The sequence below is a fragment of the Megascapheus bottae genome, chromosome 31, assembly GCF_031878675.1.
Source record: "Megascapheus bottae isolate mThoBot1 chromosome 31, mThoBot2.hap1, whole genome shotgun sequence".
Taxonomy (NCBI): domain Eukaryota; kingdom Metazoa; phylum Chordata; class Mammalia; order Rodentia; family Geomyidae; genus Megascapheus; species Megascapheus bottae.
The window spans coordinates 10,267,064-10,293,638 of record NC_143539.1 but is presented as its reverse complement, the minus strand read 5'-3'; the positions used below and the strand labels follow the sequence as shown (position 1 = coordinate 10,293,638).

At 47.1% G+C, this 26,575-nt stretch overlaps 1 protein-coding gene across 2 annotated transcripts in view; it reads right to left on the bottom strand.

The window, feature by feature from the left end:
- Positions 1–24,603, bottom strand: part of Tshz3 (teashirt zinc finger homeobox 3) — a 74,593-nt gene extending 49,990 nt beyond the window's left edge. The window contains exon 1 of one of the 2 annotated variants that reach the window (XR_016533388.1): positions 24,507–24,553. Coding sequence is in view for 1 of the 2 variants with exons in the window: in XM_090322129.1 (XP_090178255.1) it covers positions 24,507–24,546 (40 nt within the window). In the remaining variant the exon portion in view is untranslated. Of the gene's footprint in view, positions 1–24,506 lie in introns of both variants that reach the window. The other variant, XM_090322129.1, reaches the window with a different exon arrangement.
- Positions 24,604–26,575: the final 1,972 nt, after the last annotated feature.

Below are 26,575 nucleotides of genomic sequence, written 5' to 3'. Positions count from 1 at the left end.
TCCTAATTGTGTAATTACCTCTGGCTTGGTCACCTAAGCTCGGAGCAAGAAATCAGAGAGGATGATAATTTCTTCCTGCTGAAAGGAAGGTGTCCAGCTGTCCTGGAGTCTGTGTAAGTGGAGCTGACGTGTATGTTGATATCACGTTACCACAATTACAATGGAGAAATTAGTGGTAGAAGGTCAACCCTGGCCCACCACCGCCTGCTTGCACGTTCATTTATTTAACCAAGTCGCCGATGAAGTGTTTCTGCTTTGAGCTCCCTTAAGACTCACGCCAAGGGAAAATGCTCCCAGCCATTGCATAATAACAGTCAGAAAAAAATTTTTAATAAAGCAGCTAATAAGCACTAGCCACTAGATGGCTTTAGTTTTTTGTGGGGGGAGGGTTTTGGGGGGTTCCCCCCTTTCTGGATTGTCAGAAGATGAGCTCTTTACAGACATTGAGTCAATTTACCTGAGTTAAAACATGAGTGTCAAATACATATCTAGGAGAGCCCTGGGTTCAAGGATCCCCTAATTCTGAGTCCTTTCTACCCTGTTTTCCCTGGACCCTGTATGGTTCCAGAATTAATTGCATCAACCACATGCCAACAATGTATTCTTTTCCGTACCAAATCTGAGCCCGCCTCTTCATTCTAATGAAGAAAGACACAGAAAGACAGAGAGAGAAATGGAGAGAAAGAGAGAAAAAATGGAGAGAGAGAACGAATGATCGAGATACAACTCGGAAGGGGAAAAAGAACAATCCATTATAACTAGCTTCCTTAAATCCCAGCCTAGAGATATGAGTAATCACAAATATTGTTAAGATCAGCTTTTTCTGTTTTCCATATGGTGGCGTCTCCCTTTATTTCCTTTCTAGATGGTCAGGGTGTGTGTGTATGTTCACGTGCACGTACGTGTGTGTGTGTGTGTGTGTGTGTGTGTGTGTTAATTCAGAAAAGCTACTCTGTGCTCATTAAAAGGCTTTACCTTCCATGACAGTTTGAAATTTGGGGGCAAAAACAAAACTCTCAACACTAATCAGTTCTCTGCTCTGCCTTGGGAGTTTTCTAGAAACAGTCTTGGGGCCAGGCTAGCAGAACAGGGATTCAGGAGACCCGGCTAGCTTGTCTGGGCAGGGGTCTGCCAGCAAAGTCTGTGGACAGCAAGGGAGCTGGGATGGCAGGAGACACTGTTCGAATGTGAGGGTGCAGACCCCTCCTATTGGGTACCTGGAGGAGGTCAAAGGTCACAGCAGCAGGCTGCCCTATTGAAGAACCCGGCTCTATAGACCACGACTGTTATTATCTTCCAATATCCTTCTAGACTGTCGCCCCTTCACCTCCCATCTTAAGACTCAGTCCCTTGGGATCAGAAGCCAAATTCTATTCAACCTGCAAATTAAATGGAGAAAGAGAAGGAGAAGACCGAGACATAGACGGAGACGAGACGGAGACCGAGAAGAAGAGGGAGAAGGAGAAGAAGATCTATTTGAACCCTGTGAGCCACAAACTGTTGTAGGAGGAAGAAGGCAGTTTAGGTAAGAAAGCTGGCACAACCCCAGACACCAGGGCAGAGGAAAGACAAGAGACAACTCCATGGGTCTGACCTCCTCTTCCCCAAGGACTCACCCTTCCCTCCCTCATACAATAGTTCCTAGAAAGGAGGAACACATGTGCCCTGCCTTGAGGAGAATTATAAGACATGGAGCCTCTATACTGGGGCTCAAGGATTAAGCATCCAAGAGTCCTGAGTCTGATCCCCTCATCGCACAAATAAAAGTGACGTACATTTTTTTAGGGGCTGGGAGTGCTGCCTAGTAGTAGAGTGCTTGCCTAGCATGTATGAAGCCTTAGAGTCCATTCCTCAGTACCACATACCCAGAAAAAGCTGGAAGTGGTGCTGTGGCTCAAGTGGTAGAGCACAAGCTTAGAGCAGGGACAGTCCGCAGGCCCAAAGTTCAAGGCCACATTAAAAATAAATAAATAATTACAAATAAATACAGGAATTGTACACATTCCTTCACTATCTGAAATTGTTTGCTCATCGTCTTTTGGTGTGTGTGAGCAGTGATGCTGCAAATTTGTACTGAATTGATTGGGGGTTACTGGGGTTTAAACACTTGGCTTTTTTGGGCTGGGAGTTTGGCCTAGTGGTTAAAGTGCTTGCCTAGCATGCATGAAGACCCAGGTTCGATTCCTCGGTACCACATACATAGAAAAAAGCCGGAAGTGGTGCTGAGGTTCAAGTGGTAGAGCTCTAGCCTTGAGAAAAAGTCCAAGGACAGTGCTCAGGCCCTGAGCTCAAGCCCAGGACTGGCACAAAAAAAAAAAAAAAAACACTTGGCTTTTTGCCCAAACTTGGTGCTTTACCACTTGAGCCACAGCTTTTGGATGGTTCATCGGAGACAAGAGTCTCATGGACTGTAAACCTCAGATCTCTGCCTCCTGAGTAGCTCAGATAACAGGGCTGAACCACTGGCAGCTGGCTAAGGTTCTCTGTTGGTAGTGAATCTGCATCCACATGAGTAATCTATCCTGGAAGTAACGGTGCCTCTTGCATGCAAGTCAAACAGGACTGGACGTGCCCCAGGTGGCATGGAACTCATCCAGTGGCCTGAAAATGTGCTTTCTGGAAAGGACACAGAGAGAGGAAGCCACCCCAGAGTCGAGGAAGATACACAGAGCTACACAGAGGCAAGTGTATTCCGACAAAACAAGGAGCTAGACACTTGCAGCTCGTGCCTGTAATCCCGGCTATTCAAGAACCTGCGATCTGAGGATCATGGTTCAAAGTCACCTGGACAGGAATGTCTGTGAGACTTATGTCTCCAACGAAATGCCCCAAAGCTAGAAGTAGCGCAGCGCTAGCTAGCCTTGAACCACCACCACCACAACAAAGCTAAAGGACAGCACCCAGGCCTGGAGTTCAAGCTCTACTACTGGCTCACCTGTGTGTGGGCACAGGTACCCACACATACGCATACCCATGTGTACATGTGGGAATCTTTCCTCTTCCACAGAGGAATCTTTCCTCTTCCTCCTTAACAGGACAGAATCTCCAAAAGAATCATTTTCCTTCATGACAAGGCGGTTGAAGATGCAGTATTCTCCTTCGCTAAGAACTATGGTGACAGTCTATGTCTTCAGCGGGTGAGTACTAAGGTGACACATCATCAACTTTATTATTACATCTGGAAGATCACAATAGGCTTTACCATTGATTACAGAGATACCTGACCCCCTCCCCTCCACACACACCACCACCACCACCGCACAGCTCCAGTAATCTCACTGTCCCGTACTTATGGAATGTACGAACACAACCTAAACACAACAGATTGCTACACCCCTCATACAACACGGGGTAGTCAGCCGGCCACCAGTTCATGGAGCTTAGCACTAGCTTTGCTTACTGATCAAAACGCTGGGTATCCATGGCTCACACCTATCATCGTAGCTACTCAAGAGGCTGAGATCTGAGGATCTCGGTTCAAAGCCAGCAGGGGCAGCAAAGTCTAAGAGACTCTTACATCCCACGAATCAGCAAAAATCTGGAAGGGAAGACATAGATCAAGAGGCAGAGCACCAGTCCTGAGTGAAAAAGCTCATGGACAGAGTCCAGGCCCAGAGTTCAAGGCCCAGGCCTGCCACACACATTACACAATAAGGTGGTTTGGGAATGGAAAGAAGAGATACTATATTTTAGAGGCCATCCATGACCATACCTCATTTTTTGGGGGGGGTGGGGGAGCATGGAGGGGAGAACTGTCTTGCCCAGGTAATCAGCTCTATTTGGAAACTGAGCTTTGAAATTAAGTTGGCCTGGGACTCTCAGTCATCAATAACTTAACCCTGTGTGGTTGGGCCTAGAGGAGAGCAAATTACCATTCACAACCTAAGAGAAAGTATCTCCAAATAAAGCAGAAGAAACTTCTGAGCCTGGTCTGTCATCACACTGACAGATGCATATTAACAACAAATGAAACGGAAGATAACAAAATAAACAGGAGCAGAGGGTCATGTTTCAAGGCCACAGTCAAATCCAAATAAAGAAGGCCCAGGACCCTTTCCACTTCCACCCCACCCCACAGTCCAAGAGCAAAATACTGGTACCCTTCCTGTCCCCCGGGGAAATTGAGAGGACATGACCTTGGGCATAACATCCCACCTGAAAGGAATGGTGAAAAATGTGACCCCCCCGCCTTTCCCAGCAAAGACACTCCACTCTGTTGTCTTAACCCCTCTTCCAGGAATACGGCAATTTACAATAACCAGAGCCATCACAGGACCACGAATTTGACCAGCTCTCACCCCCAGCCCCTTATTATCTTCAAACAAGATAGTCCACTCCACCACCAGACCCTCACAAGCTCCCAGCATGCAAAGCAGGGGAGCTCCATATGCAAATCTCCTGTATGCAAATCTAAACCATCACCGTGTGTGTGCGCGTGTGCGTGTGCATGTGTGTGTGTGTGTGTGTGTGTGTGTGTGTGTTGTGTGCGCGCACGCTTAAATTCAGGGCCTGGATTCTGGACATGAGTCTCATAGCCTTTCTTGCCGGAGCTGGCTATGAACTGCAATCTTCAGATCGCTGCCTCCTGAACAGCTAGGATGACAAAGTGTGAGCCACGAGTGGCCTGCTTTGAATGTGCTTGCTGATCATCAAAACCAACCAACAAACAGAAAAACAGTCAGGTGCTGATGGCTCTGGCTGTCATCCTCACTATCCAGGAGGCTGAGAACTGAAGACAGTGTCTCCAAGTCCATGAGACACTTATTTATCACCAAATGCCGGAAATGCATGTATGGCTCAAGTGGGAGAGCATTAGCCTTGAGCATGGAAGCTCAGAGAGCGCCCGGGCCCTGAGTTCAAACCCCACACTAGCACAATCACAAAGCAAATAAAAATTTGAACCGACAGTCCTCTGCACCACCGTGACGGGGGTGGCAGATAATGTATTATTGCCTGTGTCCTGTGTCTATCTGGCAGGGTTAAGTAAACCCTCACCCAGGGAGGACCAGAAACAGCACCCCTCCCCTTTTCTCTCCTTGGCCAGCCAATTCCTGTTTTAAAAAAAGGAAAGAAAACAAAACAAAAATGCCTCTGCCATTCACCCCAGCCAGGTTCTTGCATGAACACTAATAAGTAGTTGTGTGTTGAACTGAAAAAAAAATCATTACCACAGAACACATCCAATAATGAAAGATGTTTTTCCTGGGAGAAATGTTAAATACTTCATTTTCTTTCACAAAGAACAGAGTACATGTGTTTCCAAATAACCCTGTCTTCCTTTTTCCCCAATGAAACCTCATCACTCTGGGCTCTAAGACCCTGCTAGAATTTTTTTTTTTAAATAATAAAAAAATAAAATTGCACACTACTCTTTTTTTTTTTTTTTATTTCCCATTGCCTGCCTAGCTCTTATTACTTACTCACTTAACCATCTCAGTAAGCACCTCTGGTCACATCACACACACATTCCTGGCTGCCTTTATGATGTTATATGGAAAAAGCCAGAAAAAAAAAAATAAGAGCAGCATGCATCTGCCTGGTATTCATGAACTAAATACATAGCCAAATTGGCTGGGCTTCTATCTCAGCCAGAGGAGGCTCCTTTTCTTCATGCAGACCACAGGGAGTCACATCTTTTCCTCTAGAACAGTGTCACCTGCGGGAAGTCACATGGCTTATTTGTGCACCCTCTCTCCTCCATCCTTGGCTTCCGGTCTGTTGCAGGTGAAGAAGGAAGAATCCAAAATGGCTTTGCCGGTCCCGTGTGCATCTCCAAACACCAGTGGGGAAATGCATGTCACTTGAGAGGGAATTTTAAGGTGCCAATGAACCCAGGCCTCGGTGGAATTAAAGCAGGGTCTTATTTTATTTTTCTCTGATCAACTAGAACGAAGCCTCTTAGAATACAGGACACCATGGAATAGCAGTCTTTTCTCTTCCTTGTCCAAGAAAACTGTAACAGAAACCATTACAATTCCTGGCCCAAAATACAAACTCACAGATCAGACATCAGGAGGGATTCTCTTGCCCTTCCTCTCCTTTCTATAGTCTTTATTTACAGAAAAAAAAAGACTTGCAGAGTCAAGTGCAGTGGCTCAAACCTGTAATCCCAGCTACTTAGAATCACACCAGCTTGTGCAATAAAGTCTATAAGATTCGACATCCATCGATGGCCAGGCATAGGGGTATATGTGTATGTCTCAGCTATGGGGGAAACATCATGGCTGCATTTAGTGGAATGGGTCTGTCATCCTCAGTGATATCAAATAAACCCAAATAAGAAGAGGATGGCAGTCCAGGTGCACCCTGGAATAAACTAAGACCTTGAAAATAACCAAAGAAGAAAAAGGGGCTAGAGCGTTTGGCTCAAGTGGTAGAGCAGCTACCTTTCTAGTGAGCATGACATCCTGAGTTTAAATCCTAGTATCTCCAATTTTTTCTTGTTTTTGGTTTTGTTTGCAAAAGAAAAGAAAACATCATGCCAGCAGCTCACCTCTGTAATTCTAGCAATTAAAGAGGCAAAGATCTGAAGATGGTGGTTTGAAGTCAGCCTGGGCAAGAAAGAGTCTCCTATTTCCCACTGGGGGGGGGGGGGAAGGCCAGAAGTAGAGCTGTGGCTCAAGTGGTAGAGCACTACCTTTGGGAGAAAAAGCTCAGGGACAGTGCTCAAGCCCTGAGTTCAAACTCCAGTTATCAGCACCAAAAAATTAAAATAAGTAAAGGTCTGCATAAACTCAAAACTTGAAAACTCCTTTTTCCTGTGTTGTTTCCTTGTCTCAAGGAATCCAATTTCCCTCACATTAAAGGTCACCAATTCCTTCAATAGGATTTCATAAATCTTCCATAAATGTATCACAAAGAACTTTCTTTGTCCTTCTCTGATGGACAACAGTTTTGGATTCTTTGAATGTGCTATTAGCCAATGTACTCTCTCAGCAATTATCAAGGAATTAAATGTAACAATTGCACAGATTTCTCCTTGAGGCCAGAGGCAAACTGTCTATACCCAGGGTCCCCCTCTACCAATCTAGGGCTCACAGGGAGTCGGCTAGCCACCAAAATCCCTGGCATAGCCTGAGCTTCCCTGCTAGATCAGGACCAAGCCTTGTCTCAGAGAACAACTGATCTTCCAAGGAGAGTAAATACTGACTCAATGACCAGCTATTCAGCGTTGATCAGGAAGACTGCAGATCAAGGCCAATGCAAGCAGAAAGTTAGCAAGAGTTCCCCCGACCTCATCTCAACCCAAAGCTGAGTGTAATGGTTTACACTGATAATCCAAACTGAGAAGGAGACCTAGGTTGGAAAAAAATCTGAAGTCTTAGGCTGACCCTCTGGCAGAAAACGCGAGACCTTATCGAACAAACTAAAGCACACAGGCACCAGGGTCTCACATCTGGAATCTTAGCTACCCAGGAGGCTAAGATTCAAGGATGATAGTTGGAACCCATCCCTAGAGAGGAAAATCCATGAGACTCATCTCCAATTAACCAACAAAAAGCCAGAAGTGAGACCATGGCCTAAGTGATGAAGAGCTTGCTTTGAGAGTAAAAAAGCTAAGGGGCAGCACCCAGGCTCTGAGTTCAAGCCTCAGTACTGGAAACACACACACACACACACACGCGCGCGCGCACAAGCAAAAAAAAAAGAGGGGGGGCTCTAATGATCAACACTAGGACCTGAAATCAAACCTCAGAACTGAAGAAGAAGAAGAAGAAGAAGAAGAAGGAGGAGGAGGAGGAGGAGGAGGAGAAGGAGGAGGAGGAGGAAGAAAAAAGAATTCACGTAGTGACTTCAAGCCCTAATCATTCATTTCTCTGGAAAAGACGAGATCTGACGAGAAATATTTCATATATTTTATCTCAACTCCTCTATGGACATCCCAAAAGGCCATGCAAGGGCTTTTGCTAATCAGAGTGTAATTCTCTCTTACCCAAAGGTCAGGGCTGCATTTCTTGTGGTAGGCTCCAAGTGCATCATGGGAGAAGATGGACCAGTCTATAGCCAGGTACCACCTCACCTGCTTCTGGTGAGACCCTAGGCAGTGAGCCCTCAATGCTAGCATATGATAGGCACAGGAGCTGGGTCGCTGATACTCTGTGATCTGTTGTCCCCTGAAAATAAAATCCAGACCGAGAAAAGACGAGGTTGCTTTCCTGCCTCTTAGAAATCCTAACCGGCCATCCTTTTCCCTCACTCATTTTTAGAAGTCCTGCTATTCTTTGGGAAATGGATGATAGAATAAAAAAAAAAAAAAACTTTTTTTTAAAGAGTAAGATCTGTTTCGGGGTCTGTAGCATATTTCACTAAAAAAGCGATGAATTCAAAAAGCATGTCACTTTCTATTTCATCTTTAATACATTTTCCAATTCCTGCAGAATATTTTAGCTTCAGAGCAAACAGGAATGAACTTCTTAAGTCTAAGAATAAATTTGTGAACCTGAAATGGGCATGCTAGACCATGACTGGGGGAGGGGAGTCGGGAGGTGGGGAAGGGAAGACGCTGTTCAGAACATTTCTGGTATCTCTCCCCGGATGGAACTTTCCAGAAGCTACAACAAAGTGAATTCTAGATGTTTCCCCACTTTGGGGAAATAAAGTATGTTTGGGTCAGATGTTAGGATTAGGGTAAAGACTCTGACATCTAAAGGTGAAATCCTCTCCCAGATGGTTTGTCAGCCAAGCCTCCTGCTTTTATATCTTTAGGGATTCTAAGAATTTCTGGGGCTTAAACTCCAAAGCCTGGGCATTGTCCCTGAACTTTTGTTCAAGGTGAGCCACTTCTGGCTTTTTGTGGATTCATCAGAGATAAGAAGTCTCACAGACTTTACTGCCCCGACTGGCTTGGAACCTCTATCCTCAGATCTCAGCCTCCTGCGTAGCTAGGATGACAGGCGTGAGCCACTGGTACCCGTGGGGTTCCTAACAATTTCTGTCTTATCTATAGAAAGCCACTGGATCCTGTCAAAGTAGGCCCAGTCCACAACAGCTGCTTCTGATGACTGAGGGTTGATGATGGAAAAACTGGACTGTGGTTTCCAGTGGCGACCTGAAGACCCCCCAAGCTTGACTTCTCTACCCGAGATTTGTCACCAAACGTTAACCTCTAGGGCCTCTCCCCTTTTCAGACAAACAGTAAGTAGGTCTTCTAGTCACCATCAGACCATTCTATAGCATCATCTTTGAATGTTGAACCATTTTTTTATTCAATTAATTAAAAACTATGCACTACAGAGTGAATATTTTATCAGCCCCTCAGCTTGCTTAAGTGTCTAAGAAAAAAAAAACACAGGCAGTTTTTCTTTTCTTTTCTTTTCTCTCTCTCTCTCTCTCTTTCTCTTTCCAGGCAACCCAGAGCAAGTACTTGCAAGGGTCATATCTTTTTAATTATCTTTTCTCTCTTTGATTAATTATTCCGTCTGACAATAGCGTATTTCTAATGCTATTCACCTGCCTTTGATGATTGACAACTTTTCTGTCTGATTCAGAGCAAACAGCTGCTGCCAGGATCTCCTAGCAACCCGGATGTGATGGATGAGCCCCCAAGATGGATGGCTGCAATAAATCATGTCTCCGGCCATAAAACTGAGAAGAAAAAAAAAAAGGATAAGAAGGAAAGCGAACAAAAAAAAAAAGGTTTCTTCCCATGAGTGTACCCCCATTCCTAACTAATTATACCTGAAGTGGGTTTGGATACAGATTCCTCACCAAGTTTTTCTAATCAGTAAAAGAAACGAGAGGAGGCCGGCTGCAATCAAAGGTGTTTATAACGGCTCTTTCAGTGTGGACACGTGTATTCCAATTACACCTCCAGTGCAGTCCCCACTACGAGATGATCAAAGTTTGGCCTTCTTCTGTGAAATCTCAGGAAGGAAACAGCAGCGTGGTCTTATGGGTGGATGAAATCCCAGGACAGGCCCTGATTCGAGGAGGGAGTCCGGGGGGAGGGACAACAGCGGGATAATGCCAGGTCTCCTGTTAAGATTCATGGCTGTGCAAACTATCTGAGTGCTAATAAAGTTACTTCAAAATACACACACACAGAACTTGCTTTGAGACTTACAATCCTAGGGCTTTCTTCCCTCCTGGCAGATGCAAACTTCTTACACGGCACAGAAAAGTTGGTCATGGAAGCCTGCAGCTCAGCTTATTATCCCCAGATCTGCCAGTCACATACACTTTGATTAAAAAACAAAAACCAAGCAAATCTGCAATCTCCCCCAACTTTCTAGCCCATCATTTTTGTTTATGCCCATTAAGCGGGATTTGAACTCAGGGCCGGAGCACACAATCCGTGAGCTTTTTTAAGCTCAAGGCTGGCTGGTGCTCTATCACTTGAACCCTACTTCCAAGTAAAACTTTTTGGTGATTCCTGAAGAGTCTCAAATGGACTTACCGGCTTGGCTAGCTTTGAACTGTGATGTCCTTAGACCCTTGACCAACTGAGTTATGTCTTATTACATGATCATGATAATAATAATTAGAATAATAATAATAACCAGGCGCTGGTGGCTCACACCTGTAATCCTAGATCTCAGAAGGCTGAGATCTGAGGATCACAAGCTTGAAGCCAGCCCGAGCAGGAAAAAGCCACTCTTAGCTCCAATTAACCACCTGAAAACCGGAAGTAGAGCTGTGGCACCAAGTGGTAGCAAAGAAAGCTCAGGGACAGCACCCAGACCCTAAGTTCAAGCCCCATGACCAAGAAAACTAACTAACTAACGATAATAATATCCACTTTCCTGCCTGGGTTGGCTTTGAACTATGATCCTCAGATCTCCACTTCCTGGGTAGTTATGCCCTATTATTTAATCATTATAAATGTCTACACTGTAAGTCACACAGGAAATCTTCGATTTAATTCACAAACCCAAGTAAAGACACATACGGAAGGCAATGCCTCGATGATCACATTTGCTCTATGGTTCTCTGGGTGAAAAAGATAGAACTGTGTTTTCTTTTCCACTGTGAGATGATAAGGACCCTGAGCAGAGGCCAGAAGGCCAGTAAGTGTAGCTGGAACTGTTCCCCACCTTTTCCAACAGCTAGGCTCTGCAGCCTAGACCAGCGCCAGCCTGTGTCCCAAAGAACTTCCAGGAAGAGGCCAAAGGGCCTCCATGCAGAGCTAAAGAGAAGGAAGAAGCCCAAGTGGTTAATACACATCCCCACTCCTGCACACCAGAGACCTAGAAAAGCAGCTGTCCACATCAGTCCAGTGAGGGGTCAGGCCTGGGAGAGGGGCAGCTATGGGGAGGCTGAAAACACACAAAAGAAGAAGCTGCTTCTAGAAGGCACAGAAAGCCATGAAAGATCACTTTTTATTTGCAATATTCCTGCGATGTGAAAGTCTCTGTGTCTCCATCCTCACACTACTAACCAAGCCAATGAGTTCTGCTGTTCGTTTTTTGATCGTAAAGTTATAATGTGCTAAGCTTTTTAGATACACCTTTTATTTTTTTTAACTTAAGCATGCCACAGAGTTCAAAAAAAAAAAATCAGATGAGAGTTCTGGCTTCAGCAACCACCAGCTCTGTTTATATTTTAATGCTTTGTACGTGACCGCCTTTATGGGGGAGAGAAACACAGAGAGAGAGAGAGAGAGAGAGAGAGAGAGAGAGAGAGAGAGAGAGAGAGAGAGAGAGAGAGAGAGGGAGGGAGGGAGGGAGGGAGGGAGGGAGGGAGGGAGGGAGGGAGGGAGAGAGGGAGGGAGGGAGGGAGAGAAAGTTGTCTGTTAGGTTAGTGTAAATCTCAGACACACACTTCCTTTTTTCTCTCTCTGATCTCTGTCCTTGGAAATTATTCCAAATTAAAACCTCATCCCCTCTCCTATTCTGGGGGTGGAGGGGCAGTGTCTTTATTATAAATGGAGGGGAGGAGGGGTCTCGTCCAACAGCAATGAGAAACCAAGGCCAATCGATGGAAATCAACACACACACACACACACACACACACAGACACACACACACACACACACACTCTTCTACTCTGCCCCGGCTGGTCCAACTCTCAAGTTACAGGTTTACACGGCAAGTCTAAATAATATTCAAAATGATAAATGGCGCCCAGAGCCCAACATCCACCATCAATCTTTTTTTAAGGAACATCCATCTTCAGTAACGCACGTTTGAATCATGTGAAGCCAGAGGCCCTGAGATTCATTTATGACACCCCTCACATGCCGCAACGCTTTGAATGATACCTGTCAACCTTCTTTTCTCTCTCCTCTTCACTCAAGAGGGCCGGAAAGGAAGGGAAAGAGGGGGGGAAAAAAAAAGAAACAAATAAAACAGGAAGGACTGTGGGTGGATCATGGCTAAATCTCAGAACAGCTCATGGCAAGCAACTGTGAGTAATTCTTGGTGTCTCTACTGATCGTGCACCTCGCTGGCCATGAGAAGCACCCCAGCTCTCCAGAAAGCAAGGGATCCCCTCCCCTCTTCCCTACTTGCCTCTTCTTCTCTCCTCCCCTCTGCCTCTTGCCAAATCAGCATGCCCCCCTCTTCCTTTCTCTCTCTCTCTCCCAACACACTGTACAATATCAAAGGAAGGAAAAGAAGGAGGGGACAAGTAGCTCGTGGAGTGGAGCAGGGCTCCCCTCCTCTGGCTGTTGTCTGGCTGGGCCGGTATGATAAATGACATATGTCATTCTGTCAGGAGGAAAGGGTGGGTCAGTGATGGATGGCTGCTGAAAAGGAAATCGGCTGTTTGGCATAGCATCGAGCTCTTCCCCCCAGGATTTAGTTTCAGAACTCTGAAATGAATTCCCCCCCCCCCCCTCTCTCTCTTTCTCTCTCTCTGTGCCAGTAATGGGGCTTGCACTCAGGGCCTGAGATTGTTTGTTTTTACTTAAACCTAGCTAAGCTACTCGACTACTTGAGCCACAGCTCTACCCCTTTCTGGCTTTTTGCTAGTTAATGAGAAATAAGACTTTCCCAGCCCAGGCTGGCTTCCAGCTTCGATCCTTACATTTCAGCTTCCTGAGTAGCCAGGATAACAAGAGCATCCAATGCTCTGATCTTTCAAGTGTCCTTAAAATAGAGATTACTCAGAAGCCTTGGGAGATGGTACTTTATCCTTCCCCATGACATAATAATAATAATAATAATAACCTAAACCCATGTTGCCAGTAAACAACCTGCAAAAGACCATTCCTACGTTAAGATCTTCCCAAACATTCAAGGGTTATTATTAACTACGGCTTTAAAAAAAAAAGAAAGAAAGAAAGAAAGAAAAAAAGGTTAGTCCTATTTATTTATTTATTTATTTATTATTTTAATGGCAAAGGCTGGCACAAAAGCCAGATTTAAAAAATTAGCATGTTTGAAATAATTGTCCTACAGTTTGACATCTGCATAGTAAATTTTCAAGGCAACAACAACAAAAAAAAAAATGTGTCAGACAGACGTGTGCCGGTTCACCCTCACGGTTTCATTAGCTCTCTGCTAGGGTGGCACTTACTGAACCTCATTACGGCAAGAGGATTTATGGAGCTGAACCCAATGGCAAAGAAAAGACATCTGTCAATAATTGTAGGGAACTGGGCTCGCAGCTTTGAAATCTCATTAAGTATGCAGTTATCAGGCATAAAGATCAAAAACATTACTCAACTCCGACAGAATCTTATGGAAGAACATTAATTAGCAACAGGCCTACAGTACGGGAAGAGAAGGGGGGAAAAAGAAGACACACACACACACACACACACAAACAAAACCATAGACTTTATCACACACCTGCCCAACCCACAGAACTAAAAGCAACACTCCCCCGACACCCCCCTGCCCAGAAAGAAATAATAATAATTTCTCCCATCTGAGGCCAATCAGAGACATGAAACAGAGATCCAGGGAGGAGGAGGGAGGAAGGGGGCAGGGGTGAGGAAGAGGCTGAGGAGGGAAGGGGAGAAAGGAAGGCAAGGGATATTCTGCGTGGGTGCAGAAAATGCATTGGCACCAAGGGGAGAAAAGGAAGAAACTGTCTAACTCGAAGAGGATGTCAGCGCCAGCGCCGGGCCCCCTGGTCAAGGGGAGGTGGAGGAGGCTCTGGGGTTCAAGGGCCTGCTATCACCTTCCATCAAAACCAGCCTGCAGCTGCCAGGATGGAAGGTGATATTCAGGAGGCTGGGATCTGAGGATGTCGGTTCAAATCTAGCCAAGCAGAAGTCCACGAACTGCTTATCTCCAATGAACAAACAAACAAGCCACACGTGGGGGTGTGGGTCAAGTGGTAGAGCTCTAGTCTTGAGTGAAAACGCCAAGAGATAGTGGTAGACCCTGAGTTTATGCCTCAAGACTGGGTCACACACATACACACAGGCTGGACCCAGGAGATCCTGCCTGCCGACCTCCAGTTCAGGGTCCAGGAGACAGTTCCTGCTTCTACCTGGCTGGGTCACGTCAGGTAACCCAGCCACAAGACCCATATTCTAAGCACTCCCCTCTCACATATGTACACACTTAATTTCTCTGCATCATTGCTTAACACATACTGAATGAAAGCCAGGGAGTGCATGCCTGTAGTCCCAACACTGTAGTCCCGAGACTGAGAAAGGAGGATCACAAGTTCAAGGCCAGGAGGGAATGACACATACAGCAAGACGCTGTCTCAAAACAAGACCAAACCAAAGCACATACTGGAAAAGGCAATACACACAATACAGGGAGTTTGCATAGAAACTATTAAGCTGACAGGGAATTGCTGATTCGGTCCTGCATGGTATGTAGCAGGGCCAGCAAAAAGCACACACACATACTGGGTGCCAGAAGCTCATGCCTCTCAACCTAGCTGCCCAGTGGAGCTGTGGTTTACGTGGCAGAGCGCTAATCTTGAGTGCAAAAGTACAGGGACAGTGCCCAGGCCCCAAGTTCAAATTCTAGGGCTTTACACATCACACACACACACACACACACACACACACACACACACACACACACACACAGAGGCGCACGCACATGTAAGCATGCACAGTTTGATCCGAGATTTCCAAGAGGAGAAGAGTTACAGGGAAAATTTCCTGTCCCATCTTACTCCTACCTCTTGTCAGCTGCACTAGCCAAGAATAATTTACACACTTTTAAAAACATCTTATAAGCACTGAAGGCTCATTTGGCTGGTCTTAAGCAGACTTCCCCGAAAGCCTATTAGAGGTCTTGGATATAAGAGATGGATGCAGAGAAGCTGGAGGTGGAGGCAGTGAGAATGAGCATCCAGAAATCAGCCAGGCTTCAGTGCACCAGGCACCCTCAGCCAATGCTGGCGTTCCTGCAACAGCTAAGTCCCCGAGCAATGAAATACATATAATAGTAATAATAATAATAATAATAATAATAATAATAATAAACCAGATAGGTTCTGGTAGCTTCACACCTGTAATCCTAGCTACTCAGGAGCCTGAGATTTGAGGAACACAATTCAAAGCCAGCCTGAACAGGGAAGTCCATGAGATTCCTATCTCCAATTAACTAGAGCAAAAAGCTAGAAGTAGAGGTATGGCTCAAGTGGTAGAGTACCAGCCTTGAGGCAAACAAAGAATGGACAGTGCCTTCAGTTCAAGCTTTAGTACTGGCTTGAAGAAGAATGTAAATAATATCCTACTGTTTATTTCTCCTTACTGTACTATTAAGAGAGGTAGTCTTCTCCATTTATCCATGTGGACATAATCATATTCTCATTTTCTTTCCTCACCCCAAACTTGGCACTTCCCATATGCCATAGCACGAGAAAACCTACAGTTTTTCATCATTCCCTCACATGCTTCCATTCCACCACCCCTGAAAGATTTACCTGCAGTCCACAGAAAGAAAATAAAACTTTTGCCAAACTAGTCATATCTTTAAGGAATCAAGCACGGAAATTTCTCCAGGCTAGTGTCCCATCTTTCCTGTGTCTCCTATAGAATATTAATAAACCCAGCTTGAACAACCTACAGTTACCTAAGACCCGAAACAGTCTACAACACTTGTGTGTGGATCAGACGTGATGAGAAAGGTTTTCTTTTTTTAAGCAGTAGTGTTACAATAAAGTGTTTATATTTTTTGTATGTGTGCTTACCATATTACCTTTATTATGTGTAACATCCAAGTGATTATAGCAATTACATCTAACAGAATTAATTACAGAACTTCCCGTCATTCCCCCGATACATAATGCATTAGAAGGAAGCCAAAGAAAGAAAAACATCTTGATTGTAACAGTTATTGTTGGTATATGTGTTCTGCCAGCCGAAGCAAAAGACACGGAGAACACTGACAGGCAATAAAGTATATTTTCTTAAAATGAAATAACACACTCGCTGTACAGTACATTGGTGCTAGTGGACAATATTAAAATAATTTATTTTTTCCCTTTTAGTATAAATCTTGCAAAGGTGCTAGTTTAACCACCCAAGGAATGTTAACTAATATAAAAAAGAAAGCACAAAGCGTGGGGGGGGGGTGGGGAGAGAGACTTACAAAAGTCTCTTACGTATGCAAAATAAATTCACTCAAGGCTTCATTAATATTAATTTAAATTCAAAACCCATTTACATTAAATTGTTCATTAAAAATTGCCTATTTTATGCAACGCACATTTCTCAAAAGAACTCAGAGGAAGCGGAATACAGAGCTAGATTTAATGATGGTGAGGATAAAATAGCAAGAGTCTCTTTCTGTTCTGGGTCTCAGCTTTGGAAACAAACAAGCAAGCATGAGGAATATACTATCTTCCCGTATAAACTTATGAGCCTGGCCTTCTGACTGAAAGAGGGAAAGGAGGAAGAGGAGGAAGAGGAAGAAGAATTACCCCATACAACAGAGTCACCGAACATGGAAACAAAATAGTTACTGTATAGTTCTGAACTCTAACATTGCACAGAGTAATTCATAGAGAGATAGGTTTACAGTTTTGTTTTGTTGTTGTGCCATTCCTGGGGCTTGAACTCAGGGCCTGGGGCATTGTCCCCTGGCTATTTCACTCAAGCTTGGTGCTCTACTACTTGAGCCACACCTCCAATTCTGGCTTTCTAGCTGGTTAACTAGAGATAAGAGTCCCACAGACTTCCCTGCCCAAGCTGACTTTGAACCAACTGCAATCCTTATATCTCAGCTTCCTGAGTAGCCAGGATGACAGACATGAGCCACCCATGCCCTGGTGGGTTTTCATTGTCGTTATTATTGTTTAATGGATACTAGTTAGTGTTTATCAAGTGCCCAACGTGGGCTAGAATTAATAGTTTTTTTCCTATACTCCGTTCTCTGCAATTCTTTATTTCAAAAGGCAGGGGAGCTGGTTTTGACAAGTTTGTTGCTTAAAAGTGCTTAGTCTTCATCCCCTCCCTCTCAAAGACAATCTGAACTTGCCTTGTTTCCCACTCCCACCACTGCTGTTCTGAGTGAAGAAAACAGTCATAATTAATAACATGTGTTCTGACAGTGGGAATTAATAATTTATCATTAAGCCCAAACAAATTGAAATTATTCTTCAAGAGCCACGCCTATGCAGAGCTGAGAAAAAAAAAAATCGCTTAGTCCAAAGTATTATCACCATCAGTTGCATTCCTTCTTCATCCAACCTTGTCCCCTCAATATCTCTCTTGGGCTCGTTCTCCGAAAACAGTAAAATAATTTACAGAATTGAAGGTAGTTAAACCCAAGCGTCTAAATGCTGATCGAACCAAGAAGTGTGATAGAAATGTCTTCTTTTTTAAAAAAAAATTCCCAATGGGGTTTATAAAATATTCAATATTTGATCAACCATACTATACAATCTTTCTAATAAAAATTACCAAACCCAGAGTTTTGTCAGTTACTCAGGGAAATAGCCCTAAATACTTTATTTCCTATGACTGTCTTTTAAAAAATTCCCTTCGTGTGTGTGTATATGTATATATGTATATATGAATATATGTATTCTTCTTATAGGATCAATATCAAACTGAATTTTAAAACACACCATTTTCACGTAGATTTTTACAAACATCAATAGAAAAAAACTTAAAGGAAATTATCAAGTTCAATAACTTATTCCTTGCCATCCAAGTTTTCTTTAAAAAAAAGGAGAAAAGGAAATATTTTATTCATATCCATTGTTTAGGAGGATTTAAAAAACTAGTTTAATGACTTAATTGCAAATACTGGAAACTAAATTAATCTGTCTGGATTTGAAAAAAAAAGAAAAAAAAAAGAAGGGCTTACAGACATTTAAATGCCCGTATCAGGATACTTTATCAACCTAACATAAAATTGTCATCTTATCTTATTATATGACTATTTTATGCATGTGTCAAGGAATTTAAAAATGACTGCCTTTCTATTGAGTCTAATTACAAGTGCACATTTTCTATCTGGATGTTACTGTCCAAACCATTCTTAAACCCAATACAATATACTGTATTAACCTTTCTTTTTTTTTCTTTTTTTTTTTACCTTCAGCCAGAGAAACTACAATCTGAATTAAAACACACACACACACACACACACAAATACCTGAGAAGAGTTTGGGGATAAATAACACTAGCATTCTATTCTATTCTGATCCAAACACTCCCCCAAGCCCCCCCCCACTAAAAAAAAAAAAAAAGAGCTTTAAAGGTACTCCTGAGAGACAGATGGAAAACACGGCTTATTTCCAGACTCAGCTACTTAGCTGGGATGTATACTGACAGGAGAGTTAGACATGCATGCTGCTTTCTGAGGATTATTTTTCTTTTCCTACGAGATACCAAAGTTATTTGTATTTTTAGGGGACAAGAAAGAACAAGGCACTCAGCTGGACTGCTGACATGACTGAATTAAAAAACGTGGCTGAGCGGGGCACTGCCCCTCGCTCACGCCTGTTACTCTGGCTACTCAGGTGGCTGAGATCTGAGGATTATGGTTTGAAGCCAGCCCCAGTAGGAAAGCCTGGGTGGCTCTTAGATTCAGTGAACCAGCAAAGAGCCGGAAGTGGATGGGTAGAATACTAGATTTAGCAAAAAGAAAAAAAAAGGCTCAAGAACAGCATCCAGACTCTGAGTTTAAGCCCCAAGGGCATGCACAGACAGACAGACAGACAGACAGACAGACACCCCCCCCCCCCCCACACACCCCTTTGATGGTTGTACCAGAACCAGGCCTTCCACTGCCTGCATTTGACAGGCTCTCCTCCAGTGATGGTGGGTGTCAGAGACCCTACCAGAACAGGGTAGATTCTGCTCTTGGGTCATCTCTCCCTCTGGAACCCCAGAACTGGAGGAGATACCCGGATATGGGTAAAAAGCAAGGTTTTCTGTCTTCGAGCTTGGCTGGATTTCAGGGGATCTGCAGGAGCCCTGAGCAATCCCTCTCTCAGTCTAATCATCTTATAAACCTATCTTTAGTTTTTTTGGTTTGGTTTGGTTTGGTTTTTTACAAAAGGAAAGCACACGGAATGGGCGGGTGAGAGTGGATTTGAAAACAATCCTTCAGGTACCTATATCTCCATCCAATTGAGGAGCAGTCGTGACAAAGCTACCAGGAAGAAAATGACTGATCAGAATCAAGGGTGGGGATCCCAGACACAGGGCAGGGAAACTCTCTCTGCCCAACAGCTTGTCGGAGGGATGGGGGGGGGGGGGGGCGCTACGGGCAGCTGATTCTAGAACATTCTTTTCTCCATGGGGAAATTCAAGGAAGAATATTATTACCTTTTATTGCCTTTGTTTTTTGGGGTGTTTTGTTTCCTCTCCCTTCTCTCCTCAATTTTTTTTCTTTCTTCCTTTAGAAGAATTGCACTGTTCCTTTATATTTCATAAGAAATGGGAAAGTTAAAATACATACATATAGATCAGTAGATATATAGAATTGGAAATGTGGCTTATATATATATGATTATATAATATCTATATAGAACTATATATGTAGATCTATAAACAGCTCTATCTTTATATCATATATATATCATATAGATTATACACACACGCACACACACGTACACGCACACACACACACACACACACACACAAAATCACCAGTCAAAGGCAATTCTACGCACCGTACTATCAAGATGACTACGGACCCAAAAAAGCAAGAGGAAAGGAAAAGAAATTTCCAAAGGCTGATAGGTATTCACAAACCCCACAAAATGTGCCAGGACCTTTTTCCCAAAAAACAAGGCAAAGCTGAGCTTTGCAGCTGACCAGCACAAGAACCAGACTTACGCCAGATGATGGGGACAAACAGACACAGGTAAAACATTATCTTCTGCTGAAAGCCCATGTCCACTGGTGAATATGACCCCTCTCCTGCTATCTCAGGATACCAGATCCAAAATGCAGCCAAGTCTCTTTAACTCAATTTCAGGGTGCTAGAAGAATCAAACTCACAGTTATAATGGCAGGGGGATGGGGGGGAGCGGGGAGAGAACTCTATGAAAAAAAATGTTTCTTGTCAACAACAGAAAAAAATTAAAAATTAAACAATAAATGTTTCCAAGGGTTACTAGTTTGTTCCTGTCTGTGCAGAGCTCATTCTTATTCTTATTATTTTAAAGTATAAGGTAATAATACATTCTCCTCCCAGAAAAAAAATTTATGCATAGAGGAAAAATAGTAAGTGCTAGCAAGTATCATTCTAAATTGTTGCCTGGTTATTTTTTTTTCCCCCTTCAGAAAAGACTTGTTTCAAAATAAGCACGAATCCGAGTGAAGGGGCCTATTTGCAGTCAAGAATAACAGTCATTCTGCCTAAAGGATGGTTGGCTAGTGAGTCTTCCCTAATGCGGCTTTCTCCGAATATCCACTATCAGCCATACTTACTACCCCAGCACAAACCCACAGCCCTTGAACACTGCATAGCTAGAAGAAAGTAAACACCACTATGCAGCTTTCTTTTTGTCAGGTTCAAAACTGGCCAATCCCTCCAACCTCAGATCAAATGCACCAAGCCATGCAGAATTTGTGATTTTTTTTTCATGCAGAATTTGTATTTTGTTTTCATTTTTTTTAAAGAAAAAAACCTCAAATATAGAAATAAGTCTTTTGGGGAGGGTAAGAATTGTGTTTCTAAAGAGCAGTGTAGCACATGTGTGTGCGTGTGTGTGTGTGTGTGTGTGTAGAGAGAGAGAAAGAGAGAGAGAGAGAGAGAGAGAGAGAGAGAGAGAGAGAGAGAGAGAGAGAGAGCATTATGTGCACCTGTGAGCTACCCCAGCAAGCTTTACCGAGCTCTAGGCCTTTTGTGGTTGTTATTCTAGGCAGACCATTAAAAGGGTCCTAATTCCTATGACATGATTATCCCAGTACCAAAGCCCATTTGTCACCTGCAGTAGAAAATTGAGTTAATGCACAAGTAAAGGCAGCCAGGACTGTGTAATATCAACTTGATTACATCAAACTAGGTACAAACCTAATTCTGCTGGATGACACTATGTCCAGCTTGTCGTCTCCAATCATTAAAGCTGTCAGAAATCCATCAGGTTTACAGCTAATTAGGTGAACACTAATGAAGCTGGCAAAACAACTTTTCTTTTTTTATGGCTGAGTAGACTTTTCAGTTTGGGAGTTGGGGGTGGGGGGGAAGAGAGAAGAAGAAATCTCTTAGTATTTTTCAAGGTTGCTGGGGACTAGATTTCCAGTTACCAATCAACAGACATCTTGACTTTTTTCCTCCCTCTCTGTCTCTCTCTCTCTCTTTGTACCAAGCAATCAATTTGTCATCACTCCAGTATACCACAAAAGCAGGCATGAACCTTATAACTTGCAGCTGTGAGAAAAGGGAAAAAAAAAAAAAAGAAAAAGGAGGGAAAAATAGGAAGTTTCTAATCCATCCAAACAAATCAAAAACAAAAACAAGAAAAAAAAATCATTTATTTCTCCATACCTATCCATGCTTATCAATCACCTAATGTGGAAGGTTGTTTTGTAGGTTTTTTTTTAATAACTCCATGCTTTTTAAATAAGTAGTTTTTTGCACAGTCCTCAGGCCCACACGTCCATTAGAAGACATTCTGATAAAGTAAATCCAAAATCAGAGTATGGGAAAGAAAGAAAGCACTCAGGCTGCCAACTTCTGATTGACCATTAAGCTATTGATGAATGTGCCTGTCAGGAGAGAGACAATTAAATCAAATATGAAACAAAGTCGTTTTGACGGGTCATTTTGATAGAGCAAAACCATTCTACCATCTCCTATTAGTCCTGAAGTCAAGTTTTTAATATAATGAATTTTCCCCCCTTAACTGACCTGATAGCTCCTTCCTGGTTTTGGAAAAGGTGTGAAAGAGATTACTTTTAAATGATACCACTACTAATAATAATAACTAAACAAAAAGAAATGAAAAATGAAACCAATAAGAGAGACCCTGCTCTGACATTTCACACACACACACACACACACACACACACACACACACACACAAGCAAAGAAGCCCATCAGTTAATCAAGGTGTGGGAATGAAAAGAGGATTGCCAATGGAAAAAGACACAGGCAGACACATAAAGCCACTTCCGTGGAGACACACAGATTACGTTCAATATTCAAGACAGAGGTTATCCGAAAAAGAAAAGTAATAATAAAGGCAAATTGCAAAAAGCCCAAGATCTAAACTTCCTTAAAGGAGTTTTCCAAAGTTTTAGAGTTTGGGGGGGGGGGGCTGGAAGAGTAGTGGAAGGGATGAGATAAGCTTATTACTGGAGTTTGCAGGTAGAACATGGAATGGATTTTCAAACTTTCCTAAAGAAAAGTGACACTGTACACAGAGAGTAATACCAGAATCATAGCTCCCCCCATGCCCGCCCCAACCCAAGTTGTTTTAATTTTTTCTTCTCCTAAGGTTTATCTTTTTTTTTTTTAAGACACTGACCGATAGGCACATTTCTAGAAAAAGACAAGAACATGGTTTGCTTTCTGAGGACAGCCTGGAGGCTGGAGAGATAATGTACGTGAGACCTCCAATAGGCCTGTCAGAAGTCGCCACCTCTGCCACCTCCCTAGATAACTGCATATAGGCCAGGCACCCATACCCTGAGGTCCCCTCTTCCAACAAAATAAAATTCTAGGGGGGACAAACAAGTGAAAGCCAAGAAGAGAGAAGAAAAGTAAAGCCTCCTTTCCTTTCAGGCCACATCTGCATCTCTTGAACATCTGAATCTAAAACATCCTATCAAAACACACCACATCCATACAGCCCCCCCCCTTGTCCTTTCAGCAATCTGCACCAATCCCAACCACCCCCCCACCCCAACAACCCCTCCAAAGTTACACTGTCAGGGCCCTCCTGACGTCACACGAGCTTGGCCTCCCCATCGCAAGTGATTATTGATGTTTATTGGGAATGAATAGATCAAAGGCAAAAGCATGACAGGCGATCAATCAGTCATCAAATCAAGGGTGGCAAGTAGCCAGCAAAAAAGAAAAAAAAAAACCCCTTCCAGACAACAGTGCTCCCCAACCCGCATTATTGCAAAATAATGTTTATGTGTGCATGGGGTTTGTTTGGGGGGGGGGGAAGAAAAGATCATCATATCATCATCATCATCAGTCTTAAGAGAAGTTGATACTCTGGGTAGAAAAGGGAAGAAAAAAGGAGGGTGGGGGGAAGCAAGCAAGCAAAATGGGGAATAAGTCAAGCATGTATGTCCCAGTACCAAGTCCTGAGAGGAAGTGACCGGAGAAAGGAATAGAGGAGGAGTGAGCCAGGAGTGAAAGACTGGGGACAGAAAACAGAAAGGCCAGGAGGAGGAGGAGGGGGAAGGAGGGAAGGAAGGAGGGGAGGAAGGAAGGAAGGAAGGAAGGAAGGAAGAAGGAAGGAAGGAAGGAAGGAAGGAAGGAAGGAGGGAAGGAAGGAAAACACTACCATCCATCCAACCTAGACCTCACCATCCGCAACTGACAATACCCAGACCCCTGAAGCGCCCTACTTCTCCACTCCCTGGCACCCCGCTTTGGGGTACCCCCATACACACACCACCACCACACAACGTAGAATGAACCCCATCCGCAGTAGGGGGGCCCCCAGCCTCGGTCACCCCGGGCGCCTGACTCCTCTGGGTTGAGCCCCACACCGCCAGCCACCGGCACCCCCGGCGCGCCCAGGGGAGGACGCGGCGGCACGGGGTCCCGGAGAAGTCAGGGGACCCCCCGAGCCCGCACGCGCACCCCCAGACCGAGAGAGAGAGAGGGAGAGAAGGAGAGCGGGGGGGGGGAGAGCGAGCGCCCAGCTCCCGTCCCCGGCTCCGCAGCCCACTCTGGGGTGGGCGGTGGGAGGCGGCGGGGACCCCGGCACCGGCCGCCCCCGGGAGCGCGCGCCCCGCGGGTCCCCCCCGGAGACGCCACCCGAGTGCCGGAGAGGGGCCTGGGGAGGGGTGGGGGGGCCGCAGCCGGGCGCCCTGACCGCGGATGCCGGGGGAACCCCGGGGCCCCCCGCGCCCCCCCCCCCCGGCGGGCGGAGAGCGGAGAGGGCAGGGCGCGGAGCGCGGGGACGCGGGGACCCGGGCAGCGCAGGGTGTGGGAGCGGGCGGAGGAGGAGGACGAGGAGGAGGAGGAACGAGGAGGAGGAAGGGGACCGGCTCGTACCTGCTGCGCGCCGGGGCGCCTGCTGCTTCCTCCTCGGCATGGTGCTGCTCCGGCGACTGCCGCTGCCGCCGTGGCCGCCGGTGCCGCCGCTGCCGCTGCCGGGGCTGCGAGCGGGGGGGGGGGGGGGGGGGGGGGGGGGGGAGGGAAGGGGGAGGGAGGAAGGAGGAAGGAGGGGCGGCGGGTCCGCAGGGGTGCGGGGCGAGGCGGGGCTGGCTCTCCAGACACCCCCCCAGCCCCAACCCCGACCGCCCGCAGGATGCTGCTGCGCCCCGACTCCGGCCCTCCTCCCCCTCCCCTCCCTCCTCCCTCCCCCCCGGAACGTGCGGAGGGGAGGGGGAGGAGGGCGGCGCGGGGAGGGGGGGGCGGAGGAGGACGGAGCTGCTGGGCGGATGGAGGAGGTGGAGGAGGAGGAGGAGGAGGAGGAAGGGGGCGGGGAGCAGCCGTGGCCGGCGGCCCTCCCCTCCCCCGCGCCCCGGCCGGGACGCGGGTGCGCGGCCGGTTCGGGGTGAGCCGGGGAGGGAGGGAGGGCGGGCTCGGGGGCGGGGGTGAGGAGTGCGGCGCGGCCCAGCTCCGGGGCGCCCCCCCCCCCCAGGCTCGCCGCGCGCAGCCGCCCCCCCTCCGCGCCCCGACCCCCGATCCCGGCCCGCGGGGGTGTCGGGCATGGGGCGCGCAGCCGGGGGTCCGCGGACCCCACCCCACACCCCGGGGGGCTCGGCGGGGGACCTCGGCCCCGCGGGGGCGGCTCGGAGCGGCGGCGCGGCGGCGGCGGCAACAGGCAAGCTTAAAGGAAAAGGAGATGATCGCGTCCCCGGCTGGGCTGGCGGGGGGGCTGGGGTACCCCCACGTCCCCCCCCAGGGGCTGCCGGGGCAGGGGCGACTCCCGGTCGACACCCCCCAACCCCTCCAATGCCAGCCCCCCCCCCCCCGATCTCCACCCCGGCGCCTCCGTCCCGGCAGAGCGCACGCGCCTAGCTCGTGCCCGGGGTGTCCACAGCACCCCGAAATCCTGGACCAGCTCCCCACACCCCCACTAGACCCGCGCCCCTCGGCCTCCACACCCACCCCCGAGCCCCCAGAGCCGGGCCCCCGGCCCCTGAGACCCCGGGACAGCAGCGCCCTCAGGCCGGCGACGCTGCGCCCCCCGTCCCCCCCCCAGGGAGGAAGACGGGGTGAGGAGGGGCGCCTGGGACGTGGGTGACCCCCCCGACACCCCCCAAATCCAGGGACTCTCCCCCGGGCCCCGCCGGCCTCCCCCCACCCCTCCGGCGTGTATTTATTCCGTTCTCCAGACAAACTTTCCCGGGAGGAAGCCGGGGGGTGCGGGGAACCCTAGACTCCCCGACACCCCGAACCCCGGGCGTCGGCTCCCGACCCCCACACGGTCGCCCGCCCCCGCCCCCACGGGGCTTACTTAGTTCCCCAGACAAACTTTCCGGGCTCCCCCTCGGGGTGGGGTCGCAGGGCAGAAGGGGGGGTGTCTCTCCAAGTTTCCACCACGGACTTTCGGGGGGCGCGGAGGGGTGGGCATGGGGCCCCCCCGCCCCGTTTCTTTCCCCCCCCGTTTCCGTGGACGCCGGGCCGCGCCCCCTCCCCACAGCTCAGCGGATCCCCGAAGGCGGGACGGGGTGGGGTGGGCGGGGGAGGGGAGGAGGAGAAGGTGGAAGGAGAAACTCGGGGTTCCTCACCCCCCATTCCGAGATCGGAGACCACCTCGGCGCGCGGCGGGGGCTGAGAGCGTGGTGGCTGATGGACGGGGTGACTGGAGAGGGGAGGGGGTCCATCCATCCAGGGGCGCAGGCCCGGAGCCGGGGTGGCTGGCGGGGGGCGGCGGCGAGGGCGACCCCGGGCCGGCGGCGCGGAGAACCGGAGCCGGGGCGGCGCGGGCGGCGGCGGCGGCGGCGGCGGCGGGCGCATCGATGCGCTGCGGGCTCGATTGCGTCTCCCTAGGCCAAAGCTCCGGGGCCGGGAACCCGGGCGGCCGCGCGCGGCGGGGCCGGCGAGGGGCGCAGCGCGGGGCGCGCGGCGGGGAGGGAGCGGGGCATCCGGGCTCGCGGCCCCCGTCCCCCCCC